The sequence below is a fragment of the Saccostrea echinata genome, unplaced genomic scaffold (genome assembly GCF_033153115.1).
Source record: "Saccostrea echinata isolate AGI-Se365-2 ecotype Australia unplaced genomic scaffold, CSIRO_AGI_Sech_v1 ptg000012l, whole genome shotgun sequence".
NCBI classification, from domain to species: domain Eukaryota; kingdom Metazoa; phylum Mollusca; class Bivalvia; order Ostreida; family Ostreidae; genus Saccostrea; species Saccostrea echinata.
This window is the reverse complement of record NW_026889761.1, coordinates 15,092,825-15,118,331: the sequence shown is the minus strand read 5'-3', so window position 1 is coordinate 15,118,331 and position 25,507 is coordinate 15,092,825. Positions and strand designations below refer to the sequence as shown.

The window sequence follows — 25,507 nt, the reverse complement described above, 5'->3', positions numbered from 1 at the left end:
AGTAATTAATAAATTACACTGAACTGTTTTAAAAATGCAGCAGAAAATAGCAAATTTAGTGCGTGTATTGTTTAAAAACCTTACCTGATGATAACGCACAATTATTCTCTCCTTCAGAAATCCAAATGGCAGCATGTGATCATGAAAGACTATATACGATTCGTCATAAAGATTGTCAACCAATAGAATTCTGAGTTTAAAGCTTTCTCTATTTAAAAGGCACATATATAACTTCGTCTTTCCAAAAACCATACCGTACCGGAATTTCAGAAAGGATAACATCACCCACATACGGGTAAAAAGGTATTTTTTTAAAAACTTTTATATCAAAAACAGATATTTCTAAACATAATTTACAAAATATTTTGCCTATTTCTGTAAATCTATTTATTAACAAATACCTTTTCTTTCTTTTCTTCTAGAAAATCAAAACCTAACAGGATGGGAATCTTACTTTCCAAAGGTTATTGTGCGTTATTTAATTTAATACAGACAAAATTTGTAATATTTTATTTTTAAGAGAAACTCATCTGTTTTCTTTCTCTTCAGATACACGAACTACAGAAGGTACAACACCTAATGTCGCAGGTGAGTACTACACCTTCAAATAGAAAATGAACACACATACAAGATAAGTATTATCAATACAAATTGATCTGACAGTCCAATGTTATTTTCGCCACAAGTAGGACATGTTGGAAAGTAAATAAAATTCCAAGGTTTACATTTGATTTTACAACATTTCCTCTATAATCAAATAAAAATGCACCCATCCTAGATCTCTAAACATTCTGACAAGTATTTCGTTGAGAATTTTGATTTGGGGAGAATCTGCCTGCTGTTTACACAGCATCATACAACATACAATTGCACAAAATGGCGGGTATTTACGTTAGTGACAAAATCAGATCAATCATCATATAGTTACTTGTATATTCCAATTTAAAATTATATAAAGTAATCATAACATACTTTGTTCTTTTATAGGCGACTTTTAAGCGAAATACACTCAATAACTGTCTCGTATTAGATCGGTAGAATCTCTTAAACTATCTGTCATAAAACAATAATACCTTATTATTAAACTAATAGGTGTTTGCCTCTAAATGCACCCTCCTTTATATTTGAGTAGTCAGGGAAGAAGCCACATACTATAATTAACACAAAATATATACATGTATTTGTGAAATCGAGTATAAAATTCTCAGGTGAACATGTGACCCGTGGTCTTCTTATGTAAATATTTCATGTACTAAATACATTACCGGTCTGACATTTACAGAATTCAAAGACGTAAATTCTGGTTAAAAGAGAATTTTTGAAATAAGATTGGTACTTGTTCAATCTTCTGTCATTACAACTTTGTCATTTTAGTGCATAGCATTTTTGATAAAGTTAAAAAAAAAAATAGATGCCAAAATGACAACTTTTGGAAATAATCGAATTGTGCAAACTTTGATCAGTATCATGATAGGAAAAACCCTTTCCAAACCTATACCCAATCAACTTTGTCAAACCAGTCCCACCCATGATTCACCTGTTTTCCTTCCATATTTGGAATAGATAACAAAGTTATGTAAAATAAATCGTATGTAATTATTAAATCGTATGTAATTATTACACTAGTTCCGACGTGACGCAACTCCAACGCTATGCGCGGATCTAAAATTTTCCTAAAAGGTATACAAGTAGAAAATTTATATTAAACCATTCTCATTATTAGATTGCATGTGGTGTATACATCATTATTATCCGTAGAAATTCATAGTGTGTTTTAAATGGATTATAAGTTTATGAAATTATCAGCACCTATAACAAGCAGTAATTACATTATAATTAGGGGGTGCCATTAGTAGTTAAGGTAGGACTATGTAAATATTGATGAATTTATAGCAGATCATAACAATTGGGATGAAGAAACAAGACAAGCTATTACACATGGTAGCATTTTATGTGACACGAATATAAAACTTGATCGTTTACCTGTAGATACTACTTGCAATAATTAAGGGTACAAATGCATTGAATTCTGTCAAAATAACAATATAATTATAGCAAACGGTAGAGCTGGTGAAGATAAACTCACGTGTAGAAGAAATGGTAGACTTAAAATTTCTGAAATTTGTTTTACATGTTAAATCCAGCACTCCAAATTGTATGGTATATGGGAAACTGGGCGATACCCTTTATTATACGTATAAAGGTACGAATGATTACTTATTGGGCTAAACTTTTGATGTCACATGAACGTAAGTTTACATATATAATGTGTTGCTTTCTCCATAAATGCTTTTCTGAAGGTTTATTTATGCATCCATGGTTGAAATGTTTAAGAGATATTTTGAATTCATGTGTTCTGTCTTATGTGTGGATGAATCATTTTTTTTTAGTATTTCTTGGTTAAAATATATTGTGAAAGAGACATTGTTAAGTCAATTTTTACAAGACTGGCATATGAGCATAGAAAATTCATCTAGATGTTTAAATTACAGGATTTTTAAAAACAATTTTGGACGGGAAATGTACCTAAGTAAACTCCCAAAAGATTTAAGAATTATATTGACAAAATTTAGAATTTGTAACCACAAACTTCCAATCGAAGCTGGTAGATGGACTAATACCTACAGGTCTTTAAGAATATGTAATTTGTGTAATAAAAATACTTTAGGTGATGAATTCCATTATGTAATGGAGTGTCCATACTTTTCCTCATTACGTATGAAACTTATTGATAAGAAGTATTGCTTTCATGTAAATACTTATAAGTTTGAGAATCTTATGTCCACCACAAATATTGACTCACTTATAAAGCTGTCTTTGTTTTTTATAAAGATATTGGCCTGTTTTCAGTAATATTCTTTCATTTGATACTACTCTTCCTTACTTGACTTTGTATTTTGTATATATGTAAATATGTTCATGAAACTCATATACCATTGTATGGTCTGAGAGAAATAAATAAATAAACTAAGGTGTAGAACGCGGTAAAATAATTGTAGTTTGAAAAGGGTCAAAGACCATTGATACCACAACTTATACATTGAAACGAGTCCCTGGGGGGTCACTCACACTCTCTTGAACCGAAAACAATCAAATGTTCATGGCCCCAAGGTCAGGTGTTCTGGTGTTAGGGCGGGGCTCATTTGATCATATAATTAAAATGCATGAATTATTTGAAAATCCTCTTCTCTGCTCCTGGGTATAAAGCCAATAAACTAAGCACATAGTTATGACGAGGAAAAGTGCCTCTTCCGAAAATTGTGAATTTCATGACCCCTTTGTCAGGTGTTCTGATGTTAGGGCGGAGCTCTATTGCTTATATAGTGAAAATGCTTTAATTCTTTTAAAATCTTCTCCTCTGCTCTTGGGTATAAAGCCAATAAACTAAGCACATAGTTATGATGAGAGAGAGAGTGCCTCTTCCAAAATTGTGAATTTCATTGCCCCTAGGTCAGGGGTTCTTCTGATAGGGCGGGGCTCTAATGATTAAATTGTAAAAGAAATCATTTATTCTTCAAAAAATCGTCTCCTCTGCTCCTTGGTATTAAGCCAATACTAAGTAATAGTTATGATGAGGAAGAGTGCTTCTTCCAAAATTGTGAATTTCATTGCCCCTGGGTTAGGGGTTCTGGTGTAATGGCATGGCTCTAATGATTATATTGTGAAAATGCATCAATTCTTTCAAATCATCTTTTCTGCTCCTGGGTATTAAGCAAATACTAAGTTATAGTTATGATAAGGAAAAGTGCCTCTTCCAAAATTGTGAATTTCATTGCCCATTGGTCAAGGATTCTGGTGATAGGACATGGCTCTAATGATTACATTGTGAAAATGCACTAATTCTTTTAAAATCTTCTCCTCTGCTCCTTGGTATTTAGCAGATGAACAAAGTACACAGTTATGACGAGGAAGAGTGCCTTTTCTAAAATTGAGAATTTCATTGCCCCTGGGTCAGGGGTTCTGGTGTTAGGGTGGGGCTCTAATGATTATGTAGTGAAAATGTATTAATTTCTAAATACATCTTCTCCTCTGCTCCTGGGTATTAAGCCAATGAACTAAATACGATAGAAAACAAGCTTTACATACTTTATCAAGTGAACAAAGAATCACAGAGAGCGTAATGAGTGAAAAGTGGCAATAGCAACGTTATACAGCCAAGTCTCTGTGTACTGAATTGTAACACTAGGCAAGTGGCATCTATTGAATACCTTACACAATAGGCAAGTGTCCATTGTATTTGTATATTTTGCATTCATTATCATCCCTTTAAGGCTTGGGAAGACCATGTATGATCCCAAGGAGATCACTAGCACTGTACAATAAGCAAGAGTATTTTTACCAGATTTTTGAAATTCTTGTGAAACATTGCTTCGTCTATTAGTTAATTTTGTTTTATACTTCTATGGATCCCTTACAGTGTTGTATTATACTCAGGTGACCCTTAAGGCACTTCTGAAATTTTATTGCACATCCACCATTCACCTTCTAAAAGATGATTTAGTTACTGCTTGAAATGTAAGATGAGTTCTTGGAACCGATGTTTTTTATGTAGAAAAAAGTCATTTTTCGATCCTAGAGTAAAAATAAAAATTCCGACACCTTATTGCACATCTACAGGGCACCACCTATCATATTCCAAAAGATGAATTGATTACTGCTAAAAATAAAAGAGAAGTTTGAGGAAGAAGAAAGTGTGACAGATGGACGGAATGACCAGGGTATCTATTAACTATCTTTAGAAAGTGCGGGTATAAAAATTTAAAAATCATTCTGATTCCACATACAAGTACTCCGAAGTTGATATTATAAAGATGCTTCAGTTCCCCATTGACAATGTCAATGATGTATGTAGTCTTTGGAAAGGAGATCTTCCAACAATCCGTTGCAATTCCAATGGGCCCTAATTGTGCTCCTTTAATAGCCCGCTTGTTTTTAAATTCCTACGAAGCAGAATTTATTCAAAAACTTCTACACAAGAAGAAATCTCTTGCTGTGGCCTTCAACTTGACATTAGATATATCAACGACCTTTTATCAATTAAAAATAGTTACTTCATCCATATGTCGACTCGATATATCCAAGTGAACTTCAAATAAAAGAAAATAAAGAATTAGCCACATTTGTTTCATATTTGAATATTTTACTGACTATAGACGATAATGACCAAATAATAATTTAACTGTATGACAAACGGGATGGCTTCAGCTTTTCCATCTGTAACTTCCCTTATATGTATAGTAATATTCAAACATCACCTACATATTATAATGCTTATGTCTCTCTAACTGATTAGATACGCAAGAACATGCTCTGAGTACGATCAATTTTAAACCGAGGTAAGCTACTGACAAACAAGTTGAGGTTACAAAGATTTCATCAAAGCTGCTTCAAGTCACGCAGGTGTGTTAAGGAAGCACTAAGAAAATCTGACTTGACTAAATCAGTGATACAATATGACATCATAGTAGACGAGATGACTTCAATTTTAGAACACATGTTTTCTAAATATTGTTATTTAGAGATATAATTTAACTCTTGAAAATGAATAGAAACTTGCAAATATTAACAAAAATGAATGTTTATATTTTGTTATGCTGTATCTGTCACTTGAATTAAAAACTCCGACCAATGACGTCATATCTGTTCAACAAGTAACTTGAGAAATGATCATGTTGTGTAACGAGAATTTGGCTAAGACGGCATGTAAAAAGATATGTAAGAGGGGGTTTAGAAGCATATACTATGAACATTGTGTGTGATTCGTGTGAAGTTAAAGTTAAACAGGTATGTTAATTCATGTTCATCAATTATATCTTCTATTGAAGGCAGTCAGCTATTTACGTATCCCGGTCGGCTCTTCCTCTGTCATTAGTGACAACAATAATGCAAAAGAACAACATTAAGCTGGATACTTCGAAACATAATATTTGTACATATCGAAAGCTTGCGTTCTATAATACTGGGAAAATGCTGCTAGAACAGTGAGGTAAACTTGGTTTGAAAAAATATCTCGGGTTATATGTATAAAATGCAAATCATTGGGTAAGGTTTCGTGCGAATATGTGAAATAATTTTTTTCCCGACCGGACAGTGGGATTCTAGCAGCACTTTTGAGGCTTAAGAGATGTTTTTCAACTGTATTATTTTACTCAAAGAAATTATCAAACCCCGGGGTATTGCTGTTCTGTTAACATTTTTATTAAGGAATATTTTGCTATTAATAGCAGTCACGTGATGACGTTGTGGTGGTGCACTTCTTGGCCTCATGCATTCTGCTGACTTTATGCAATACTTAATAATAGTTTACGTTTTATGGGCGACCTTGATAAATTATCAAACTAAAACTTCTTTAAAAAGTCTAAATTTCCTGAGGAACGATTTGATGCTTCCTTAACATACCTGCAAGGCTTTTCGCCAATTATAGGTCGTTATGATGACCTTTTTTTGTGAATACAACCTCTCGTAAGGTCGTATTTTGTCTGATATTTTTAAAACAATTTGTTAGGTGATTACTTTTGTAATGAATTTAACTGTGGAATACTCCATATATCCGATCAATACAAAGGTTTCACCTTGTTACCACTCAACAGGGGATTCTTACTTCTCCTAATCCCAGTTCTTGAAGGAAAATGGACTTTGTTATAATTGTTGCGGTACTGTGAGACACCTGGCAAAAGATCACTTAGTCAAAATCTTGATCTGCTACATTTGTGGAAGAAATCGTCAAGTTATGTTACAATTCATACAAGCCGTAGTGATAAAGTGTACTCAAATTTGAAAAAGATTTTGTTTCTGGGAATGTATGGTGAAAGACAGAGTATACCCAAATAATCAACCAGAGAAAGCTGTGAGAACATACTGTATCAATGAGGATCAGAATAATAGGTCACTGGGAAGGTCGAAGCTCTTTGACATTTTTGGTAGGACAGGGATAACAAATACGATACACCTTGCCTTCATGTTCAAGCACATGTCTTACTTCAGGTAGACGGGCATTTCACTACACAGTGGAGTACCGAGATGAAAGAAATATGTTTAGACTACCCACACTAATTAATGCAACCCAATTTTAGATAACAAAGACGAAATGCCTACAGCGTTAGCCAGGTTTTACTCGCACCATGATAGGGCACATACACTTCTGTTAGAATGGGAAACCATCAGTTTTTTATTTACCATGAACAGGTCCAACGAATTGGCAGCTCTTACTCTCGTCATGGACAAAGACAAAGACTGGACCTTGGATTGATCATCATAGGAGAAACTTCTCTTGGAAGAGCTCATAAAAGTAATTAAGCATATGTAAACAAGATGTCTATACTTCACGATGGACAATGAAGTCTTCATTTCATCCTCCGTCTATAAAACAAATTTCATATTAAAAAATCGAAACGTGTTATTCTGAGAATCAGAAATGCAGTCTTTTATCATTAAAATGAAAGGTTACAACATATCTGGAAAGTCTACTGAAGATCGACTATTTGAAACCATCATGGAAGCTGGAATGGTGAAAAATAAAGATGGAAACAGGGAAGCGTCATTGCCATTTAAATCAGACAGACAGTCTATACCAAACAATAGAGAACTCGCCTGTCTATTGAAGTCAGACTTATTAAGGATGCATCAAAAAGAGAACACTTTAAAAAGATATGTCGAACATTTTGGAAAAAAGGTCTTGCTGAAATAGAACATCCAGTACTCGACACTGAATGACATTGATGCATGCCAATTTTCGGAATTTAACATCCCAAAAATGCATCACAAATTCATGTGGTCTTTGACTCATCATCCCAGTGTCAAGGCATATCATTAAACCAAGTGTCACTAACTGGACCTAAGCAGACCAATGATCTTCTTGGTATTCTCTTACATTTACGTGACGGTGACATAAGACATTCAGAAATTGTTTACGGATTCTATGTTCGACCAGATCAACACAAGTTTTCACGTTTCTTTTTGTGCAAAGGAAATGACATGAACAAAGGCTTAGTGCAGTAACAAATGAAGATACATGTATTTGGCAACACCATCGTAACCTGCGATTGCGACTTCTGCACTCAGAAAGATTGTGGAAGAAAGGGACAAGAAAGTTTTGAAGTGAAAAGACAGTCAAGTGGTTCTGGGCCATATCACCAATACTACCAGACGATTCAACACTTATGTGTCATACCGAGTAGACCAAATTAAAATTATTTCAACGCATCTAACTGGAGATACTGGAGATATGTGAACACGAAAATAACCCAGCTGACCTAGCATCACAGTCTGTTCCCTTTTGAAAACTTCAGGACAGCATGTGGTTTAATTAATCCGCGTTCTTGCTAAATGCGAGGATTATACGCAGCCAGGTTAAGGACTCCCATATATACGTCAGCCTATGCAGAGGTTCGGAAAAACTATTATGACGTCACGTTAAATCAATACAAATGAATCTCGATGAATAAATACTATGTGTTCTTTTTAAAACACACTAAATACTTTCATTTCTAATAAATATTACAATGATAAATGGAGCTGCAACTTATCTTGCCATAATAACACTATGTAGAATGAAAGCCAGTTTGATCTCGCTGTACTGACTGAAATGACGTCATTTGTTAGTTTGACACGCAGTTTCTCTGTGGATCAAGCTTTTATTGAAGCTTGTAAAAATAAAAATAAATACAAAACACGCGTAGTCGGACCAAAAGAGAGACATATTATGAAATTTATTAATCCACCTTTTATTGTCAAACTAAATTGATAATGTGTAGACTTTATATAAAACCGTAGGGAGCACATTTGTACAGTAAAGTGCTAGAATGACAGGTACAGTTCCTCGAAAATATCAAAAGTTCAACGATATCCGCTTCACTATAAATTCTGAATTTTCAAAAAACACGTGAAGCTACATGTATTATTCCTACTATTCTGAAAAGTGCTGGGAGCTGGTTGTGCATTGTTGATTTATTCCGTAGTGTGACATTATTCCAATGCGTATTACATTTTTGTCTGGAGTTTATAGAAAGACGGCTAAATTTTAAACAATTCTCGAGCAAGAGGAAATTGCTCCCAGCACTTTTCGTGTTAAGGAATTCGTCTCAAAGAAAACAGAATAAATTTTATTGCGGAAAGATGCCCGTATATCGTTGATCTTTTACGATCTTTGTATAGTACATATATGTTCTAATTTTAAACCTGTCACGTGACAAACAGCTGATGTAAGCGATGTCGTTTGGCCGAACTCAGCGGAGACCCGATATATACAAGTACGAACGCCACAATTCACATTTATCAAAATTAATGCTGTTAAAAAAAAATATTAAACTTGTATTCATTTTACCTGAATATATTAAGGCGTATATTTCATGGGCGTTCTTAACCTAGCTTCACTACAGTTTTCCTAATGGACTTTTGCGAGAAGCACTGACTTTTACAGTCGACGACTTACTTTTACACCAGGGCAATATATGGAAGCTCTTTTGCAATATAAATATTTAGATTAAAAGTTTATTAAATAGTTAAATAGGCCATTACAAACCACATATAAAGTTTTCTGGGAAGGGAACTGCAGTCTCCCTATCCGCAACCCCCTGCCTTCCCACCTTCACCAACTCCTGTCAATTTTTACTTCCGGAATGTTTTTTCTTCCTTATTTTGATTCCTTCAGAAAATGAGAATAAAAGTAGATAATATTCCTCACGAATTAAGTATTTGAAGTTATGTTATTCTGTTTATGCTATTATTATTAAGTTTACCAGTAAATCATGTTAGCGACCCTAACACCATAACTATAACAACTAATAAGGTTTCATTATCTATTACCGGTATCAATTCTGTACCTCCATACATAATGCATGTTAAATGCCAAAGTAAGCCGTCAACTGTAAAAGTCGGCGCTTCTCGCAAAAGTCCCAATATGAGACCGTGAAAATGACAAGGAGATAAGACCAGTCATAAATTTACAAAAACACATGTTGATGAAAGAGCATCTTTGATTAACATATTTACAGTGTTTAGAAGGGGTATATCCTTAGTGAGAGTTATCACTCTCCTGAAACTATTTATTAGGTCATTCAAGTGAGAAAAAGAAATGGCACATGCAGCACATATCTCAGCCAAATACACTAAATACTCAGAGGAAATTCGGACTGGACTATTGAACATTTATGTAACAATCACTAGACTAGTTTAACCTTATGGGTACCCCTTGTATTTTGTGCAAGTATTACCCTTCAAACACCTCTTTATTAGCTCCCAGAATTCTTTGCAAAACATTGGCCGACAGGTAAAAATAGCTGATAGGTCATTCCCGGCAGAGATGTTCAGTGTGCAAGACGCAGAGTTATGGGACAGCACAATTTTGATTAAGTTTTGCACCAGCATGTGCCAGAAACTTACAGCAGGTTTACTATAACCGTTTTGTACTTTTCTGCACGAAAAAAGACCGTGCTACATGCTGAGGTGTACATCATAAGGATGATGTTGATGATGATGACGACGATGATGTCGATGATGTTGATAATGATGACGACGATGGTGTTGATGACGATGATGTCAATGATGATTTTGATGAAGAAGACGTCGATGATGATGTACGTGAATTAGAAGTGCGGGAATCACTAGCATTTGTAATTCAACACAGATTTGCAAAGTCAGCGTTCAATAAAACGCCAAGATATTGAAAGATAAAATTCTCTATACTTTTAGCGGTTTTTTTTAAATATATAATACTTATTAGATATATGCGTTATATGCGCTCACCTTGCGTTCAGAGTTCACTTATCGTTCAGTCCTCACTGTCATTCGGAACTTCGAAGTGAAAGGACTTAATTTTTTTTTGTAAGTACTGCTGTACAGTTTTTTTTTTTAATTTAATAATTAACATACATGTGTCGTCTTTAAAGAATCATTATTTTATTGGAAAAAATTATCTACAATATTTTATTTTACAATTATTCTAACTAAGCTGTTAGGTTATCTATTAAATTACTCTGGAAAATAAATGTTGTTATAAGTATGAACCTATGTAGAACGATGCGGAAAAAATTAAATTTAAATACGGGCAATATACAAATACTTCAAGCACTGTTGTTATGTTAAAGACGACAAATCGTTAATGGAAAGATAATAATCTAAGTCAATTAATTTACCAACTGCAGCAAAATTATGAAAATGTTCATTTATAACGTGTTTTGTTTTTCAATTACTAACACAAATTCATGTTAGAACTATTTCTGAGAATTATAAATATAGCACTGTGGATATCCAGTTAATTAAATATCTTTGGAGCGAATTTAATTGATAGTGTGATAAAAGAAAAATACATTGTAAAATGTAATACACTACAGAATTTTTTTCCTACATATATAAAGTCTAAAGTTAGAGAGAAAAAAAATTCCTTCCTTCACCGTAACTTTATATGTTTGCCATTCGATAAAATTAAGAGCTCCCCTCCCCTTTTTCCTTTAAGTCGGTTACTAAGTAAGTATTTCCAGTATATTTTAATTAACATTTCAAAAGAAGTTAATGCTTTCTGTAGCACAAAAATTTCCGTCTCAAAACAAACATGCATCTAAAAAAAGCTATTACACAATAGTAGTTCAAAATATACATGTGCCGGTGTAAAAACGAATAATGACCCCCATAGAATAATGACTGGGGGTCATTTTTCGCCGTGGAATATTGACCGGCGAAAAATGACCCCCGGTCATTATTCTACGGGGGTCATTATTCGTCTTTACACTGGCGGTGGTATTTTAAATTGGTAGGGAGTGTGTTTCAAATTCACACGGCTTAATTAATCCAAGTGTTTATTACCAATGTATGTTATTTATTTATTTTTTTTTTAAATGTTTGAATCAGATCTAGGAAAGATTTAAAAAATATTAAAACTGCTTGGCATTATTAGCACTTCGCCTTCGGGGTGACGAAACTTTCACACCTGCACAGTGTCGAATGATTTTGATTGACAGGTCAAGCACGTGGACTTCGTGTGAACTTGAAGCAGGAAAATAAAAACCGATCATGACTGTCATACAAGTGGATTTGTTGATTAAAAAAAAGAAGAAAAGATTACTTTTAGGGCCGGTACACACGATAAGGCTTGCCTTATAAGTCATGGAACTTAAGTTCTTACCTTTCCGTGTGTACACCCTTAATACACGGTTTTTCAAGCCTTACAACAGGTTGGAGAGAATACTCGAAATCGGGTATTATCCGTGAAATCGCGTATAGTCCTCGATATCAGGGTATCGTTGAATCCGCGAAATCGGGTATACCGTGCAACTTTCTATTGTACCATAGGACTGGCGGTAAATTCAAATTTTGCTTTGATGTTGCTGTGGTGTATTTGCCAGAAGAATCACAGTTTTTTTAAGTCACGCCCACCTTTTGGCATCAAGCCATACTGTGACAAGACCTTGACTGATGAATAAACGATGTCAATTTCCAGACCTGGCTGATGAAGAAATTAAGTCAACATTTTTTATTTCAAAAATACTAACATTAGCTTGTCGATGTTCGCTTCGTAAATGTTTCTGTATGTTTTCTCCGCGCATCCTTAATCAGTAAATGATACGTCCTATCTCGAGTTCTCGTCATTCTCTTTCCCGTCTCCAAATACAAATAGCAATTTCACATCAGAAGTCCCCGCGTTTTTTTTTTACTTCCAATACCATTTCAAACTTTCATTAAAATGTCACAAATCATTTCATTTTTTCTGTACGCCGATTGCCATATAGAAAAAGTTCAATGGCGATGTTTCCCATGCCTATCCCCCCTTCTAAAAAAAAAAACGATCGATCTAGAAAGATAAATTTTCCTTCAGAGTTCACGACTTGAAAATAAAAGCCTACAATCGCTACCCCTGTACCTGTACCTGACAAAAATTATGTTTTCTGCGTCTTCAACATTCCAAAGGAACAATATCTACACACGTACCAATTCCGAATTTTCTATCAACAAATTGCAGTAGCAGTGACACAGCTAAGTCTGATCATTGCAGATGGAGACAGCTATTTATACATACTCCGGACCGTGGCTTGACACCTCGTACATGTAGTAGGCGGTGCTAATTATCAACTTGCTTTTCTCTCATTGGTCATTTGGTACAAGTAACTTACACAATAGATATTAATTGGTTAGGGGTAAATACACTCACAGTTTTTATTCACTCGGGGCTCCGCCCCTCGTGAATGAAAAGCTGTGAGTGTATTTACCCCTAACCAATTAATATCTATTGTGTAACTATAACTAAAAACAGAAAAATAAAGCAACGGCGCATTATGTCAGTTAGTGTTACTTGTACATCAGTATCTTGGGAGTTTATATTTATTGAACTCAATTTCAATGGTTGTCTGACAAGTTTAAAATCACCCGACAAACACTGCTGGGGTAGCAAAGAAGGCACGGTGGCGTCATTATTTTTCAGTACAAGTTCTAAAAACAAATAACTACATGTCGTCTGTCTTTATTTCCCTATAAATTATTCCCCCATCTTAATTTCTTAACCTGTGCATTATTCACAAAATGTAAAACTTTGAAGAAATTTAACGACTAACGCTGTGTAATGTATTTTTAACTTAAAAATGTATGGTGTCCCTTTCACGTTAAATTTAAATTATTCCTCAGTTGGTAAGTACATGAATTTTTCATCGATATAGAATACCGACGTTTTCGTAATTGAAAAAAAAAAATAAAATAAAAACAAACAAACAAACATAAAAAACAAAAAAAAAAACAAAGGGAAAGCATGTTGAAAAATGATATGAAATGAAATAAATTTAATATCTACATGTGTACATGCATGTAAACTTAAATACATTTTTAAAAATTAATACAGTGTTTATTGATAAAGGTAGAGAATCTTTAGTAAAATCATCAGTTCCTCCTATGGTGTATGTATACAGTCCTGCAATTCCCGCGGGGAAAGGAGGAGGTGCGTATTTTTTAAAGAAAATTTTTTAATGTCAGTTAACCATGAAAATTTTCATTCAAAGAAACCACCAATGTTTTGATTGATGCAAGCGACGTTATTTTACCTGTGGGTGTTTGTGTGGAAATTGAGAACGAGATGTCTTGTTAAAAGGATTTTCGTTTAGCTGGGGTGAAGGGGGGGGGGGGCTTGGTTCATATAAATAAATAAAAAAATCCAATTCGCACATCTTTTCATGTGCTTATTATACATTCTCAATATAGAGCTAATATTCAAATATGAATCATATATTAAAGTTTTCACATATACTGTTTTTACTTTTTATACAAAAGAACAAACTGAAGTGGAGTGTTCAATCGCGTCTTAGCTTAAATCTTGAGCTGCATTGTTTTTAATTAATCATCCATACAGATTGGAGACACTTTCTTTTATTATTATTATTATAGTATTGGATAGACAGGGTAGATTTTCCCTTCAGAGTCTGTAGTTTATTTTAGGTTATATCGCTTTAAATCTCATTATAATATGCTAAAATACGTTATCTGATTGATTCTAGACAGTACGTCACGTGACAGGGAACTAAAACTTCATAATTCCCTATCTTTTCTGTAATCTGTGATACTTATTACTCATGGTTATCACTTTTTGTTATCATTCATCTATGGTGAAAAATGTGTTAAAAATAAACATGAAGTTTAGTTATTTTTAAAACTTGTCGAATGTGGTAGAAAATAACAGGTTTCTATTTTAACCTCATATTGTTTCTGTATATAAACAATTATTGCATGAATGTTTTGGAGATATGAAGAATTCTATTCACTCAAGAGGGCAAAATAGGGAATCAATATGATTTTTAGATGAACAGATCTTCTCTCTTTATCATGCAAAGAATATATACCATTCAATGACGTTTAGCACAAAACTCTACAATAACATTTTACATTTAATTTGATTATTTTGAAAGAGAGGGATGTCTCTCTTGGACACATGCATAACACATTCGAGGTTAATTTTCGCTTGACCGAGATAGTCCAGACAAGGAATAATTAATGTAAGCAGCTAGTAACAACCGTTATAGCTATTCACTTTCGTCCCCTGAAGTCGCCGAAAAATGGAAAAATATTGCCGACTCAGCGAAATTAATTGATCAACAGTTATTTTCTCTCACAAGCCATGTTGCTGAGAACATCATTGTCTTTGCTAAAACGTTGGAGGCATGTTGAATCCAAAGGAAATTTTAATAATTTAAAAAAAAATAAGAAAGAATATGTCGCCTTTTATAACTTCTGGAAATTAGCTTTAATTGTCATTCTCATAATTATGTACTGGTACAAGATATATGTAAGGAATGCTATTCAACGACAAAAAAATCAACTGATGAAAATAGATTCATAACACCCCCCCCCCTCCGAAAAAATACTAAATAATATACGCGTTATATTAGTTTTTGCCGTAATTTGAAACATTTTAACCATTAAATAGTTTATACATTTTGTAATGAATTATTTTTATGCACAAGATGAATGTTAAAGCAATTAATGGCGCATAATTAAATACGATAAAAAAAAAAACCTGTTTAAATCAGATTATTTTGTGTGTGAAATGTGTTTCCGTATAAATTGAATTATTTACAAAATGTTCATGTTTGTCGTATTGATGTGGAAATATTATAAATTCCAGACTTCTGACATTTAATAGTTCTGTTGTGTTGGGTATGAACATGAAGAAGATGCAAATACATTTAACATTATATAAAATATAAAAGCAGAACGAACGTTTGTTTGGGTGCAGATCATGAAATGTACTAAGCTCCACGGGTATTTGTTGTCATATGCGCATTAATTCAGACTTCCAAATTGTTATTTGGCTAGTGATACCTTTAAATAACATTTGTCTCTAGGTGAAAGTTGACTCGGCAAAATGCGCCATCCCATTGTTTAAGTTTTATAAGGTGATTACACCGCCTATACCCGATTTCGCGGATACGACGATACCCCGATTTCGGGGACTATACGCGATTTCACGGATAATACCCGATTTCGAGTATTCTCTCCAACCTGTTACAAGTCTGACTTACAAATAGAACGCTGCTCTACTTCCTAATACGAGACTTAGCTAAAATTTTCTCCTCAACCAATGAAAATCATTCGCCCAAATACCATTCTATTTTTATCAAACCATACACGTGGGTATATTGCATAGGCGTCGGAAGCAAATTGAAAGTAGGGTGGCTAATTGAAAGTGGGGGGGGGGGGGTTAAACCAAAGAAAAAATGTAAGCCCCAATTTATGTCTATCTTTGCAAAGAAAGTGGGGCTAAGCCCCCCGGTTCCGACGCCTATGTATTGAAGTGAACACAAAGTATTTTCCTCTTTTTTTAAGAAGCGTGAATATACTTGTTGGTATAATTATTACAAAACCTAGTAATCTATTCCTCTATTTCAATGACCGAATGCACTATTTTATGGCTGGAAACACGTGGGATTTATGGAAATGCTGATTATAATCTTGTAAGTCTTGCCTTAACTTGTGGACATGAGAGCCATACGGTCTGCAAAACGTAAGGTTTTAGACTTATAAGACAAACCTTACCGTGTGTACCGGCCCTTACTGTCTGATATATTTAGAAAAAAAATAAGAATTTTTGTTTGACACAGGTACATGTTATGCATTTGGGGTAGGGGGAGGGGAGGGGCTATAACGGAATTCCCCCATCTCTCTCTCTCTCATTTGTCTGTTTAATCAAAAGTATGACAGCATATTATTTAAAGACCAAGTTTTGAAATTTTAATCTATAACAAATAATATAAATGATTCTTTATATCATTACATGTAGAAGTCTGCCCAATAAATCATAGAAATGACACAAACATATAATTATTATTGCATTAAAATTTTAAAATACGAGTGTATTTATGCAATACGTCCACGGACCTTTGTAAAATATTTTAATTTTTTTTCTCATTATTTTACACAGAATCGCCTTGGCACGGAATAAATGCATAGTTGTTATACCCATTGTAGTTCATTCTTTAAGTCAGTAATTTCCTCTTCTAAAATCCACATTATTTGTAATGGTTTTCTTTTATCAAATAAGAATAAACATATCTATTTTACAACTAGAATAATTTTAGCTATTATACTACAGAGTTCGGTAACAATTGCAATGTTTTACAGCGATAAAGATCGTGTGATTAAACACAGCTGAATTTAAACATCATACATTTGTGAAGAAAATTTTGAAAGAAACTTAATTAATAGTTTTACTTAATGTGTATGTATCGTCTTTCTTAGGAAAAATCTGGATTTTATATATTTATTTATTCATTGAATTGTTTATTTATTTATTTTTTGGCAACTGAGACTAGAATACATCAGAAAAGATGCAATGCAAAGAAAAGATTAGAGGTATTCCAAATAAATTGTTCATCTTTCTTTCACCGTTCATTCACCGTTCACTTTGCAATCGCGTTTGCGCTCCGTTCGCGTTCTGCGTTCACTCACCGTTCACCAAGTTGCGTTCAGCGTTCACACATCGTTCACTCAACGTTCGCTCTACGTTCGTTCAGCGTTCACTCACCGTTCAAGTGGGAAATAAGAACGTTTCAGGGACTGTAATAGCATGCAGGTCTACTGATATGATACGATATTTTAATACCAAGCATTCTTCCTTTCTTTGCCTTTGGAATTTATTTGATTTCATTTTTTAAATTAAACAGTCACCAGAAGTAGCAAATTTTGATATATAAAAAAGCAATGCACACTTGCATTGCCGTGTTTTCATTCTAGAAATGCATGTTTGAATTTAATTTATACTAGTTACATTGAATTCAGCTAACACAACTGTTTATTTAAATATTACATGTTGATTTCAAGACATATTCCGGTGAGCTTGAGATAAAAGATACCACAGATTCTGACACATCAGTTTCATATTTGGATATTTTACTTGAAAAATATGTTAATGGTAATCTAACAACCAAGCTTTATAATAAACGTGATGACTTTAACTTTTCAATCGTCAACTTCCCTTACTTATGCAGCAATATACCATCATCACCTGCATAATTTATATCTTAGTTTATATATAGTTTATATCTCTCAGTTGATTCAATACGCAAGAGCATGCTCTACGTATGTACAATTTCTAAATCGAGGTAAATTATTGAAAAACAAGTTAATGAAACAAGAATATCAGCAGTCTCGTTTAAAGTCATCATTTCTTAAGTTCTATGGTCGATACAATGAGTCAAATGCTGACTGATATTTTTCATAATTGTAAGGCCATTAATTACACACTGGATTGTCGGCGGATTTTTTCGGAATTATTTATTATATTATGACAAGGAGCACACAGCGGGTGTGACCGGTCGGCAGGGGATGCTCACTCCTCTATGGCACCTGATCCCTCCTCTGATGTTTTGGAGGTCCGTGTTTGCTCTGCTCCTATTTTGTATTGTTTAATGAACTTTTTAGCTTGAGTACTCTTTGTTATCTCCATATATATCATGTTAAAATCTGAACCCACCTTCTGAGTTTTTCTTTTCCATATTTACAATCTGCCTTGTGTTTCTAGCTTATGTTTCTCACAGGCTCTTAACCGATTATCTTGATTCATTTAAAACAAAAAACAACTCAGAAGAAAGGTTTATCAGAGAATCAACATTTTTATTATGCACCAATCATATCTTTCTTAACTTTTTTTTTACAACACACAATCTTGTATAGTCGCCCGCGTGGCGCAGTGGAAGAGCGTCTGCTCTAGAGTCGCGGAGTAAGGAGTTGATCCTTACGTCGCAGGTTCTGATCTCACTGTGGGACGTGGAGACTGGTCCTTCGGATAAGACCGTAGGAACCGAGGTCCCGTGTCGCAGTAGGTGCAGGCACGAAAAAGATCCCTCACTGCTCAATGGCCCTAAGTGCCGATCATGGGTCAAAATTTGCAGCCCTCCACCGGCAAGTGGTGGCGTCTCCATATGAGTGAAAAATTCTCGAGAGGGACGTTAAACAACAAGCAAACAATTAAACAAACAAACATAAAAGAACACCGCGCCCGATGATTTTCTATAGCTAGTAGTTTTTGTGTTTGTTTATTTCCTTGCATTTTGCTTCCTTTTGTCAATCCAAATAAGAAAATACTAAAAGTAGAAAGGCCTCTAATTGCCACAGAATAATTAGTTTACTTGTTCTATTTACAATGCTTCGTATGTTACAGCGAAACAAGACGGAGGTCCACCTCCTCTGATGGAAAGACCATGGAGAGACTTTAACTGGAGGGTAAGGTCCTTTTTCAAGGAACAATAGCCCTAAATATAAAGTTGAAAGACTAATAAAAATAACCTAAGAAAGCAAGCATAGTTCATAGGAAAAAAAATATTGTTTTAAAGTCTATCGTATCAAAGAATGAAGTATGCATACTGTTGAATGTTTATTTCAATGTAACCAATAAACAAATATAGGAAGGCATATGTATGACGAGAGGCTCATTCAGCTTATTAACTGTTACAACTAAGAGAGTGATTTTATACGTGTTTGCAAAACCTCTTCAAATCCAGCCTGAACCATTATATTTTCCATTATATACCAATCAATTTTCCTTTTTAGCTCACCTGAGCCAACTTCTTCTCAAGAACCACCGAGTCAATTTCAACCAAACTTGCCAGAAAGCATTCTTGATTAAAGGGAATTTTAGTTTGTTCACAAGATGTGTCACACCCTCTTTAAAGGGGGAGATAATTAAGAATTAGAGAAAATTTGTTGGCAGCATTTGAAAATCTTCTTCTCAAGAACCAATTGGCAAGAAAAGATGAAACTTATGTGAAAGCTTCATTACATACTCTACATTTAAGATTTGTTCATATCATAACCCCCGGGGGTAGGGTAGGGCCACAAAAGGGGGTCGAAGTTTTACATAGAAATATAAAGGAAATGTCTTAAAAATCTTCTCGAGAACAGCAAAGCCATGATCAGTCATATTATAATAGAAGTATCCTCAGATAGTTTAGATTTAAGTTGGTTCCAATCATGATCCCTGGGGGTATGGGAGGGCCACAACAGGGGTCAAAGTTTACCATGGGAATATATAGGAAATATCTTTAAAGATCTTCTTCTCAAGAACAGGAAAGCCATTATTAGTCAAATTAATACAGAAATATCCACAGGTATTGAAGATTCAAGTTCGTTCAAATCATGACCACTGAGGGTAGGGCAGGGTCAACACAGTGGGTCAAAGTTTTACATAGGAATGTGCAGGTGTAATGGTTAAGAGGCATTTGAGTAAAACGCATTAAAGACTTCAAATAGTGAAATGACGTGACAACCCTTGGAATGGATTAGCCAAAGGGTATAGAAGGCAATTGAAAGCTTTGGGAAAGTCAGGCATTCAGAAGCTAGCAGAAGAAGTTGGTTGTTGAATTAACAATAAAGAGGTTAAGGTATTCCATCCCTAATAGCAACAGATTCAATGAAATTAAATCTGACTAAATTATGTCACAGTGGTCATGCTTTAATCGAATACATTAAAGAGAACCGTATAAACGGCAATTAATTCAAAATATATAACTGCTGATTTTTGTATCCCATTTTAGAGAATCTTGAAGGGCGCATTGCTGAAATGAATGCAACGGTGTCCTTGATGATATTACTTATAGCTTTCTGTACAAAGCAAATAATGCGAGGACGGAGAGATTATATATAATCCATAAAATATGCAATTTTGAAACTGAAATTTGTTATTCCACTACAAGTAATAGATACTGCAAAATACCATTATTTCTCAAGGAAGACTTATTACATCTCAAAAAAAGCACTTACAACTTTGATAAAAAAAAATTCAAAGTGCATTAAATTTGGGACAAAATCAACACATTTTGAAAAAAAAAATGATTTAACAGTGCAAACATAACTTGAGCACAAACTTTAGGGATAGCTCAGACCTCAATTGAAGAGTGAACTTCTGCGACCACACAACGAGTACTTGATGGTCAGCTATAATGTAACATGACTTTACACAAATATGCAATTGGAGGAGCTAATGGCTGCTGTTGATACGACTTACAGAGAAATTGACGATAGCATTTTCTCAGTCTAAGCCTCGCCTACAGCAAATTTATCCCAGAAAATTATATATTTGAATTCAACGCAAATATTTACAAATAAATCATTGAATATGCGATGGGTTGTAAGTCAAAGACCCCATTCTGTATGCGATATTCGCTTGTAACATAAAAATATACCAATGAATTTTGAGGTAAGTGGCTGATGGGGGCCACTTTCTTTGAAAATAATTATACATCCACAGCACACACACACACACACACACACACACACACACACACACACACACACACACACATATATATATATATATATATATATATATATATATATATATATATATATATATATATATATATATATATATATATATATATATATATATAAAATTATGAACCCACAGCATATAATAATAGAACCACAGCATATAATAATAGGACCACAGCATATAATAATGAACCCACAGAATATAGTTATGAACCCACGGCATTTAAAATAGATCCACAGCATACAATTATGAATCCACGGCATATAATAATAGAACCAGAGTATATCATTATAACCCACAACATATAATAATAGAACCACAGCATATGATAATAGACCCATAGCATAAAATAATAGACCCACAACATATAATAATAGACCCAGACATATAATAGACCAGCAGTATATAATAATAGACCCACAGCATAAAATAATAGACCCACAGCATAAAATAATAAACACACAACATAAAATAATAGACCCACAGCATATAATAATAGACTCACAGCATATAATAATTGACCCATAGCAAATAATAATAGATCCACGGCATATAATAATAGACCCACAACATATATTAATAGACCCAGAGCATATGATAATAGACCCACAGCATATATTAATAGACCCACAGCATATAATAGTAGACCCACAGCTTTTAATGATGGACCCACAGTATATAATAATAGACCCACAGCATATAATAATAGACCCACAGTATATAATAATAGACCCACAGCAAATAATAATAGATCCAAGGCATAAAATAATAAACCCACAGCATAAAATGATAGACCCACAGCATAAAATAGAACTTGTTTTCATTGTTTACATTACTACAATTTAAGAGACTGGTGCTCCTGTTTGGATGTGCTCCTTCATATCTACAAGAACTTATTGAAGTTTATAAACCAGCCCGATCACTAAGATCGGAAACATCGATAAGAACTAGCTGTAGTTCCAAAAGTTCGAACTAAGACTTTTGGAGAACAGACTTTTAGTTGAGCTGCCGCCAGTTTATGAAATGAATTCCAACACGCATAAAATTGGCACAAAGTGTGGATGTTTTCAAAAACTTGCTAAAAGCATACTTTTTTCTAAGACTGCTTTTCCTGAGTTTTAACCCCTATAATTTTTTTTTTAAATGTCTCAAGTGCAAATATCTGATTTTCTTATTTTATTTAACTCTTCATTTTCTTGTATATTTCTCCTTTTTTATCCATCTTTCATTTTCTTATTTTTTTTTTTTTTAAAGCTTTAATTACTATATCTCGTACATTTATTTTACTATAATCTTATTGTTAAGCGCTTTAGAGTAATTTTTATCAAATAGGGCGCTCTACAAATATTTTATTTATTATTTATTATATTGCTTTTATTTCCAACTTTGTACCGTAGGGGTTAGTAAGGGGAACGAATTTAGTTTGGTTAAAATTCTTTAAATGAGAAATTAAATCTATATTTATAATTTCGATGTTAAAGTCAATTAGTAGATAAAAATGTTTACATAATAGTAAATGAATTGTAATAGATAATTTTATTCGGTATTCAAAATATTTTTGAATTGTTCTTTAGGATAAAGACGAGTTATTATATGAAGTTTCTAACTATCAAATTAAGGGTGGAGTGAAATACCTAAATTGCATGCTACTAGGCCAAGCTGCTTCTGGAAAAACTTCATTTTTCAATACATGTGCTTCAGCTCTCAAAAATAAGGATACGGTTTTGGCTCCATTGACTGTATACAAGCCATCTGAAAAGAGTGTTACCTCCACTGTACGTATTTTTAGCTATAAGTTGAAAATTTAAGTGATCTAATTCAAAAACTTTAACGTTAAAGACATTTATTACTACTTAATGAATCTTGAAGTTTGAAACCCACGCATTATACACCAAGGACGAAAAAACATTGCCAGTACGAATATTTGACTGTCGTGGTCTTCACAATGTTGCTGGAGTGTTGCCAGAGGACGTTCGACAAATGGTGGAAGGCCATATCAAAAGTGGATATCAGGTACTCATGAACTTAATTTGCTTGTCACCACATTATTCTTATTATTGTTGATTTCTTGATTAGGATTTTTTTCAATGTTTGAGTATTCAATTAAAGATTATAAAAATAATATCGTGATATTAGAAAAAATGAACGTATACATATTTTATTTGTGAATGGAACAGATTTTCAAATGATATAAGTAAATATTTTCCTAACTTTATCATTTGTACGCACAATTGTCAACATTCATGATATTCAATGATTAAGTTGACAAATTTACTAACGATGCAAATTTTCAAGCATAATGTAATGATATCTGATATTCATATTTATTAATCTGTACACTTTCTCTGATAATTCTTGAAGAAATATTTTTACTTATATGCTATAACATTTCTTATTAAATTAGTTTCTCCATCATTTGCATTTAACTTTGCAAAAACCCCCTGCTTACATTTACATGATTTGAATATTTAAGCAGAGGATTATTATTAATTTTTGACAAATATAGTCTCATAGCTGCAACAGTGTGTGCAAACAACTTGAGTAACACGCGTTCGCAGTTATGAGACTGCATCTTTCAAAAATGATTCAATGACTTATATTTATTTTTTTTAACTCCCTGCCTTGTCTGCAAATGCAATTAACAATAATAAACCTCTGTATTATCCTTTGGGTAAGTTACAATTAAGAGAAAAGCCATTGCAACAGTTACTTATGTTTAACTTTTAAAAATGAACGTGAATTTTGAATTTCTCTGACCTTATGACAGTACCCTTGCACGGCGTTTGACGTTTGTGACGTAAAAATAAAAATCACACATTAACACTTTGACCTCTCCGTCTGTATTATGGTGCTTTATATACGGTAGCTTTCCACACACTTTATAAGCAAAATACACGTGGAATGTAATTTAAGCATATTTCAGATGGGGTCAGATGGGGGTATATTTCAGATAGGGTATAGTTATTCGTAAAGTATTGATTTCTAACTGTGTATTGTTTCCGCTTGTGTAGCAGAATGATAAACACAATGTATAACGAATGGGACAATGTAGGTATGTAAAAGAGCAACATTTGAGTATTTAATGTTTAAATTTTCATCACAACATCGACAGAACTACAGAATATCAAATGAAATAACTTTATGTATGTAAGTAACAGAGCTATAACTTCTTTATTATTATCATAAGTAAATATGTACAAGAATTTTTCACTTCAATATTTTCCCTTTTTTATAGATAAATCCAGGTGCATCAATACAAAGTAATCATGCAAAGTATCGACTTGATGCACAACTTGGAGACAAAATGCATTGTCTTGTATATGTTGTAAACGCCGACAACCCAAAGGCAGCATTAGCTGATGAATCGGCTGTTGAGATATTTGCCAATATGCGAAAATTATTGGCTCCATTAAGTGAGTCCCTTATTTTCTAAAACTATCATCTTTAAGTACCTCATCTCGTTTTGTGTAAAAACTTTAAAAAGTTCAAATTATTAAAATGAAATTTGCATGTACTGAAGAAAATAGATATAGATAATAACTTTTTCAATATATATATATATATATATATATATATATATATATAGAGAGAGAGAGAGAGAGAGAGAGAGAGAGAGAGAGAGAGCACTGGAAAACCAACAACACTTTTTATCCTATGTGTCGAATCCATTAAATAGATACAAGATCAAAGATTGAATTTTATATAAAGTTATAAAAGTAAGTTATAGAAAGCTATATAGTTGTAAAAATCTCAATCTCTCTCTCTCTCTCTCTCTCCCTCTCTCTCTCTATATATATATATTTCAGATCTGCCACAGCTAGTTCTGATGAACAAGGTCGACAGGCTCCGAGCATCGTTGTCCGATGACATTTCACTGCTTTTCAAGAGCAATGAAGTTTACAACAAGTTGAAAGTCATTGCAGATTTTATGGTACTTCCTGAAATGAACGTTTTACCGATGTCAAATTACCATATGGAGACTGTCCCTGATCCAAAAAAAGATGTACTGGCATTGTCGAATCTTAAGATGATAATGGACAGAGCGAACGATTTTTTGCAGAGACAAGACAAAACAAATATACCCGAGGATTTTTTGAATTAAGCACAACTGAATTCAAATTAAATACAAAATGCATAATTATATTTGTTTTAGCCGTTAGATATTGAATACTTGGAACATTTTTAGATGTCGTGTAATTATAGATAGTTGTTAAACAGATCAGTGCATTTTTTAAAAGTTTGAATGCATTAAAGGAAAATGAAATGAAA

At 33.5% G+C, this 25,507-nt stretch overlaps 2 protein-coding genes across 2 annotated transcripts in view; one reads left to right on the top strand and one right to left on the bottom strand.

Moving 5' to 3' along the window:
• Window positions 1–92, bottom strand: part of LOC133185418 (uncharacterized) — a 56,539-nt gene extending 56,447 nt beyond the window's left edge. The window contains exon 1 of the mRNA XM_061320607.1: window positions 85–92. The gene's annotated coding sequence lies outside the window, so the exon portion shown is untranslated. The remainder of the gene's footprint in view (window positions 1–84) is intronic.
• Window positions 93–225: 133 nt separating this feature from the next.
• LOC133186000 (interferon-induced protein 44-like) lies at window positions 226–25,507 on the top strand. The gene is made up of 8 exons (XM_061321282.1): window positions 226–303; window positions 423–463; window positions 550–588; window positions 19,130–19,191; window positions 22,813–23,013; window positions 23,108–23,251; window positions 24,474–24,651; window positions 25,045–25,507. The coding sequence occupies exons 2-8, from the start codon at window positions 442–444 to the stop codon at window positions 25,338–25,340; spliced, it is 942 nt and encodes a 313-aa protein (XP_061177266.1). The 5' UTR covers window positions 226–303; window positions 423–441; the 3' UTR covers window positions 25,341–25,507.